Source organism: Triticum dicoccoides, chromosome 3B, assembly GCF_002162155.2.
Source record: "Triticum dicoccoides isolate Atlit2015 ecotype Zavitan chromosome 3B, WEW_v2.0, whole genome shotgun sequence".
NCBI lineage: Eukaryota > Viridiplantae > Streptophyta > Magnoliopsida > Poales > Poaceae > Triticum > Triticum dicoccoides.
In genome coordinates this window covers 223165953-223173656 of record NC_041385.1, presented here as the reverse complement: position 1 = coordinate 223173656, position 7704 = coordinate 223165953, and the positions used below count along the sequence as shown (strand labels likewise).

Below are 7704 nucleotides of genomic sequence, written 5' to 3'. Positions count from 1 at the left end.
GTTGGGGGTGGCGGGTGACCGGATTATGATTAGGGGTTTTGTCTCTAACGTTTCAGTTGGAGAAAAGTTCGCTTTGCTTCTGTGGGGTCCAGGAAGGAGGAGCGAACGGGAAGGGCGTCAAGCGGACACGGGGTTCACTTTTGCCGCAGATCTTAACAACATATGATCAATCAAACGACAGAAAAAATCAGGATGACGTGAAAGCACGAAAGGGCAGAGAAATCAGATGATGAAGATAAAGATGAACTATTTAGATATTATAGATGAGACCCGAGAGACAAGATGGTGAAGACGTCCGATGCCTAGACAGATCCAAAAACATCATTTTAGATATCCAGGAAGAAGCATTCAAAAGAATTTTAGTACCCATTCCACAAAACTCAAATCAAACAACGCTCCAGTCTGGCTTCTTCCACCTCCTGTCCTTGTGCAGGCCCCCCTTCGCCCAGCCTCCCGGCGAATCCAAATCCCTGAGAAATCTCTCGCGCCGCCTAGCTGCCTCGGATGCTCCCGGCCTCGCACCCGCTGCTCTACGCGTGCGCCTTCCGCGACAGCGCCCTCGTCGCCGAGCTCGCCCACGACCCGGACGCTGGGGGCGCCGGCACCGGCGACCTGCCGGCGCTCGCCGCCGCGCTCGCTGCTTCGGCGCCTCCGCACCACTGCTACGTCACCCACTCCACGGCGGGGCGGGCGCACGCGCTTCTCCTCGCCCCGCCGCTCGCGCTCGCCGCGGTCTCGCTCGCGCCGCAGCTCCCGGCGTCCCACCTCCTGCTCTTCCTCCGCCGCCTGCGATGCCTCCCCGAGTTCAGGATGCGCGAAGAGATGGCGCGGCTGGCGCTCCGCCTGCCGTTCCCCAACGAGGAGGCGCTCGCGCGCGAGGCTGCTGACGTCGCCGCCGTTGAGGCCGAGGCGGAGGAGGCGACGCGGAGGGAGGCTGAGCTCGCGCAGGGGACGCCCAAGCGGGAGCATGGAGCTCGCGGTGGCGCCGGGCAGGCGTGGAGGCGCCAGCTCTGGCTGATCGTCCTCGTGGATCTCGTCCTCCTCGGTGTACTCTTCGCGGCCTGGCTCGCCGTGTGCAGGGGTTTCAGCTGCATTGGCCGGTAAATAGATAAAAAAAAGGTATAGACGTGCACATCATTTATCTCTCGCTTTATTGGTTCCAATGTGGAGAGTGTAGACTGTAGAACCAGAGCCATGGTTAGAAACACAGTGAGTTAGTGTGAACAAATAATGGTTGTGAATTGGGCTCATAAAGGCTGAGCAAAACTATGGCCTGAATCTCTTCTACTAAAGGGAGAGGCCAAGTGTGTGTTCAGCCGTTGAGGGTGGGAGGGTGGGGTTCTGAATTCATGAAGTTTGTGTCAGTTGCGTTGGAGGATCTGGGCACAGTTTCAGATATTGTGAGATGGCTTGCAAGTACTCCCTCCGTCCGGAAATACTTGTCGGAGAAATGCATAAAAATGGATTTATCTAGAATTAAAATACGTCTAGATACATTCATTCCTTCGACAAGTATTTCCGGACGGAGGGAGTATGATCATGAAATGCTAAGACGGGCAACACAACGTGTGCAAGTTGGCGGATTCGGCTTTTATCTTGTGTTACACACAAATATACAAATCTGTTGCATCTCTTGCTTCAACAGTTTGTGTTTCCTGAAAACATCATGCAGTTTTCTTTCTTCTTGTGGAACATCAAGTAGTTGAGGAGGCTGTGCTCCAAGTTGCCAGGGTTAGGTTTCTAGATTGGACTATTCTTCATTTGACTGGATATGATTGTAGGATCTGACAATAATACAGAAGCTACATATATTTAGGTCAAGTATATATTGAGATATTTATTTTTGATTATACCAAAATTGATTTTAATGAAACCTTTTCATACAAGCTTGTGTAGTTCAATTTCAGTATCAAGCTTATTTAATTTATGTTACCCATATCGAAAACATTTTCTTTACTTATAACATGTGACGAGAGAAGGGGAGCCTTGGCGCAGTGGTAAAGCTGCTGCCTTGTGACCATGAGGTCATGGGTTCAAGTCCTGGAAACAGCCTCTTACAGAAATGTAGGGAAAGGCTGCGTACTATAGACCCAAAGTGGTCGGACCCTTCCCTGGACCCTGCGCAAGCGGGAGCTACATGCACCAGGTTGCCCTTTTTTATAACATGTGACGAGAACATAATAATATAAGCAGTGAAAGTTATAGAGCTAACAACGTTATCAGTTCAATGACATAGTTAACAACTTAAATTAATATATGATCATTGTATAAAGATTTGTGAAATCCTGGTTACCAGATCGTGCAAGCTTTGTTTGACTGTTAGACCCTACGCTCAGTACAGTGATCCTGGTGAATGTGTCTGTTCGATATCATGCCAAGTGCTTTAGGTGAGCTAAAATGCGGGGCTGTTGAGTGCGTCTGTCTTGTAGCTGTTCTGTCGCCATCAGCAGCAAAAATGATGCTGGCTTGTGTAGATATGCTCTTCTCTCAAGTCTGAACATCCACCATCCATTATCTGGCTACTTTGATGAAGAAGTTCTCCATCCACAAGCTACTGTACACCTGCCTAGATCTCAGCTTTTGATAGCATCATCATTGCTTGACATGATGAGACTGGCACCAGATGAATAGGTTATGGTCTCTAAGAGCACACAATAGGCAAGGTGGGTCTCCTCCCTGTTCTGTTTTGCAGGCGATGAGACTGTAGTACATGCACTTACCTCCTACGAAGTGGCAAGCCAAACTGGAAACATTAGTGCAGAGTCGGATGCCCTAGTAATATTTGTTACTTGTAGACCGCTTCCAAACTGGAGCAAAAGGAACACTGGTAAAATGGCATCATTGCAGTTTACTGCCGAGTGAATCTTGCAAAGGAGTTAAGTGATGAGTTGACAGCTACCATTGATAGCTTCACTGGATCTGTTGTAGGAGCTGTTGTTAAGATGAAAGTGAAAACTGCCCTCGTAGTATCAGGTCTTTTGAGATATGAATATAATGTTAGACTACAAGTAGTTCTCTGTAACGGAATACTGGCAATGACAGGATATGGTATTTCAGTTTTTTAAAATATGTTTATATTTGTTCGGTTGACTTGATTAATGTTGCAAACAAATACTTGTTCTGTTGAGTGGTGATTCAAATGCTTGCAATTAGGGCATGTTTGGTTGGTATCCACATTTACCAAAGATGTGGATACTGCTCATGGTTGCACAGATGTGTCACACCACTATGCCTGCCTGTCATAGACCTCTATTTTTGCCAAACTTCGGTAGGTTGTGGATACAAGTTATCCTTGAAGGAAAGAAAATTCCGAATCCACTTTGTCTAGGAATAAGGAAGCTATTATTAATGCAAATAAGGCGCCCTTTTTTAGTTCCATTTCACTACTTCACTCCCATCTAGATCTAAGAAAGACCCGATGCACTGAGATTCCACTAATATACGAGATATGTAGTGTACCGAACCTATAGAGTTAGAACTTTGGATTAATAATTGGTGGCGTACCAAGCAATCCGAAACTCTCCTAACTGATATTCTAGAGAAAAGGATTCTAGAAAGATCTGTAGAATTAGAAGAACTTTCTCTCTTAGACGAGATGATAAAAGGGAAACTAAAAGACACATGTACAAAAACCTCCTACATCACACAAGGAAACAATATTAATAGTAAGTAGTCTAGTTAAATTTGTTTTTATTGCATCCACTTAAATTCAATAAAGTAAAATAAAATAAAATCAAAGACAGTTCTTGACCAAACAATCCATGGGGGGAGAGAAAAATAATACAGTATAAGAATAGACTATAGTAAAAAGTAAATGAAAAAAAAGTAAAAGGATAAAACCAACGAATAGTTCATGCTTAAACATCCCACGAGGTGCTTCAAAAGTGCATATAAATTATTCTAAGAATAAGGATCGCTATCAACCAAATATACCGTTACGATGCTGGTATATGATATCTGGTAATATGGTAATATATGCGTATATATAGGTCATGATTTCCTTGTTTGCAACTAAAGGGCAAAACTTCTAGTGTTATAATGCAGCTTATTTTGCGGAGAAATGAAAGAAAATGTAAGCCAGCAAATGTGATCAACAAAGATACGATGCTTGCAACACCAAAGCAGTCCATTCCTAACTTTGACTGGATCAGCGATAATCCTCAGGACCGAAGAGTCCCCCAAAGGCCACATAAGATACTTGAGCTGATTTGGTTGGAACTCCCTTGCAGTCGAGTTTAGATGCATGGTAATCTTTACTTTTCATGACCTCGCTTTTCTTTGGGAATGTTTTTAATTAGGATAATATGGAATCTTCTGGTTCCCATTTTATTCTCTCGGCACCTTCTCAACTTTACTTTCGTCTATTTGCATATGAATTATGCAGATATCATTTGTTGATGGTGGATCCTAGGGGTCATGTGAGGAGGAACAAAATGAAAGAGAGCGATTTGTGCAAACTCAGCGAAGCATGAAACAAAAAACTATAGTGGGCGTTCTACCTAATAATCTTATGGAGCTTCTCATGTGCAGAGCTTCTTATGCAAGTAAACTTTATTTGCACCATAAATCATGTCTTGTCACGATTTGTGCTGGAAATAAATCTAAACTAAACAATGTGACACGAAGTAGTAGACCTGTTTCTGGCATATGCTGCCCTAGTCCTAGTGTGTCAGCCTTGCACGCTGACCACAATGGTCATATAACTCCTACCTACTGTATCCCAGAGCCACTCAACAGACCCTCACAGCCTCAATTGTTACCGAAACAATTGTGACTGCTACACGTGTTATTCCTTGTGCTGTGTGTGTTTGACAAAGACAAACAGTACCAAAACCACTTAAGTTCACCCAGTTCCTGGGCCAGCACTTTAGAGGAGACATGTCAAGATCTCTGCTTTTTTTTTTCAGTAATCTAGAGGACAGGGGCGAGCACCTTGAAGACATCTTATGTCCACTTGTCCTATTCCCAGTGTTTTGGGCCTAGTAACCCATGCTGCCCTCTCTACTTATTTACCTCCTAGTCTCCTACATAGCATATGTTGCTTTGACACTAGTCCATATATCGTGTATTCGGTAGACGATCAAGTCCAGGGTGGAAATATCCCCCTTCTTGATAAGCAAGCCCTAGCTCATTCGTGTTTGTCACTGGCAAACTAATGTTAATACCACATATATACCTAGTCCATGCATTTATAGGATATACGATCAAGTCCAGGCGTGGAAATATCTCCCCTCTTCTTAATGAGAACTCCATAATTAGTGGTTTGCCTCTTCTAACAATAAGCAAGGCATAGCTTATTTGGTGGATAGCTTGGTTCAATACTCCATGGAATTTCATGTTTTGTCACAGGCCCAATAATGTTAATACCACATATACGCCTAGTCCCTGCATCGTATGTAGAATATATGCGATCGACTCCAGGGGTGGAAACTTCTCCCCTCTTCATAATGGGAACTCCATAATTAGTAATATGCGGTAAGGAGGCCATAGCTCATTTGGTGGATTCCTGGGTTCAACACTGTCCCTGGAATTTCATGTTTTGTCACTGGCCAAAAAAGATTAATACCACATATGTGGTATTTGGTACTTGACCATATCTAAATAAGACATGGCTGTTAGCTATGCATATCATATCGTTACAAGTATACCTATGCTCAATAGTTGATAAGCAAGGCGGCGAACAGTTATTCATTTATGTTTAATTTTATAGAGTATATTAAGAGCCGTTAGATGCTCGCCTTAGGTGGGGTTAGGTGTTGCTTTTATTTTTGGACTGGTTTGTGTCACCGTGTGTTGGAAATTTGATAAATAGAGACACAGGTGGTATGCCAGAGCTGTTTCCAACATCGGGCACAAAGATTTTGTGGTGTGTAGATGCAGCCCATGATTGGGCCATCTAGCTAATTAAAAAGAGTAATTGTCTCGTTGTGTAGAATTGTTATCTACTAAAAGATAAAAAGTTCAGGTCACATCAAATTTGATTAAGGCTAGATTTGATATGTGGTGTAGATAAGGAGTTTGTATTCTTATACAGGTGGCAGTTTGCATGTGCATGCAGATATTTGGAACAAAAATAGCAAACAGTTTGTGCTTGTACTTATTCAATTTTGGCAATCCTTGTATTATACACACCCTTCCATACCTATGCTTGACAGCATGCAAATTGTGAAGTCTTTATTGCAGTGTCCTTTTTTTTTGTCTAATGCAACCAAGTGTTGCACTATCTGTTTTGTACCATTCATTTTATCTGTTTTGTATTGTACCATTCTCCAGTGCTACCAGAATTAGACCTTTTTTTTAACAATCGAAATTTTGACTTTGAGGAGATGACACCAAACTTCCATTTGAATAATGTGGAGTATAATACAAATGTTTTTGGATTTCAGAATATCTTTGAACAAAAGGTGTTAAGCAGCTTAGAAAGTAACCTTGTTTGAACTGAATGTTCATACTATTGTGCCATGTTTTCTTATCTTTTTCTTTTGTTCCCTGTAGGCTGCCCAACTTTCAAGTGAAAATATGGAGGTTATTTACAGAGTTGTTTCTCCTGATGCATGATTAATCAAAACTGATGGTGATATCACCATAGCATAGCCAAACTCTGCCAGAGATTTACAAAGCAAAGGGAAGGCACTCAACACCCATAGTTACCTCCCTTGTGGTATGGAACATCTTTGAGAAGCGAAGCCAAATGAGCTTGCTGGACTTGTTATGTTTGAATTTGTTGGTTTGGTTGTTGAGGACACCTGTACACGCAGTGTAATTTGTTTGTTCGTTTTTATACAAAGCAAATGTTTTTTTTGTTGTCGCTGCATTAGTCTCTCTATCCCTGTTCTGGCAAGGACAGACAGAAACTTCTGAATCTCAGTCATTACCATTTGGCAGCCCTATCTTTCCCCTTCGTTTTTGCTCTGCTTTTTTACAAGGGCCCTGGCCATGTAAATCGCTTCTATCTTCACCTTGGAGGTCCCTAATTTTCAACACCGTCCTGCTGCAATCTGTTGAACCGTGATCGGATCTGTACACTGATGTTGAGGACCAATGCCTTCTTTTTTTCCTTGCGGGAAGAAGACCAACGCCCTTCATCAGTACCAGTACTGATACTACCTGAATTTCATACTACCTGAACTGCCTTGCACCTGGTTATTTCAGACGGACGGGCAAGTTCAGCACTGCGTTTTAACAACTTCGCGCGATATCAAGCTGAACCACTTCACACATCCCTTTTGCAGACCAATGCGTTGCAGTGATCGCAGTGACAAGTCCACGGCATGGCGCCCTGCTGCCAAGGCCACGAATGAATGCAGCAAGGGTGGGTAGACGCAAACGGCAACGCCGGGCGCCGGCTTTACGCCGGCCAGTTCCGCACCGTCACTTCAGGCGCCCAGAACGGGGTCGGCAGGCGCACATTGCCAAAGGGGAGCCGTGTCTCCGGCGATCGGATCAGACCCTTCGAATCAGAATCCAATCCGGGAGGCACAGCGAAATCGGCGTCGTTTCTCCGCCATCAGGTCAGTCCTCGCACCTAACTAACCCTGGGGGCGATGCACATGCAGACGCAGACATGCTGCGGGCACATTTCCATCCATCCATCCATCCACCCCAGGCTTGAGTTCAGTTCAGTCCTATAGATCCTATGCTGGATGGAGGGAGGCTTTTACTCCCCCTATATATATATCTGCTGCGCCTCACTCACGCTCGATG

General features: G+C 44.1%; 1 protein-coding gene across 1 annotated transcript; it reads left to right on the top strand.

Annotated features, from left to right (window-relative positions):
* Positions 1 to 376: 376 nt before the first annotated feature.
* LOC119275607 lies at positions 377 to 6814 on the top strand. The gene is made up of 2 exons (XM_037556477.1): positions 377 to 1119; positions 6496 to 6814. Exon 1 carries the CDS (start codon positions 505 to 507, stop codon positions 1102 to 1104), a length of 600 nt encoding a protein of 199 aa, XP_037412374.1. The 5' UTR covers positions 377 to 504; the 3' UTR covers positions 1105 to 1119; positions 6496 to 6814.
* Positions 6815 to 7704: the final 890 nt, after the last annotated feature.

Bases quoted from the DNA above. Each gene is read 5' to 3' on its own strand.
- LOC119275607 (XM_037556477.1), top strand. From the start codon at position 505: ATGCTCCCGGCCTCGCACCCGCTGCTCTACGCGTGCGCCTTCCGCGAC.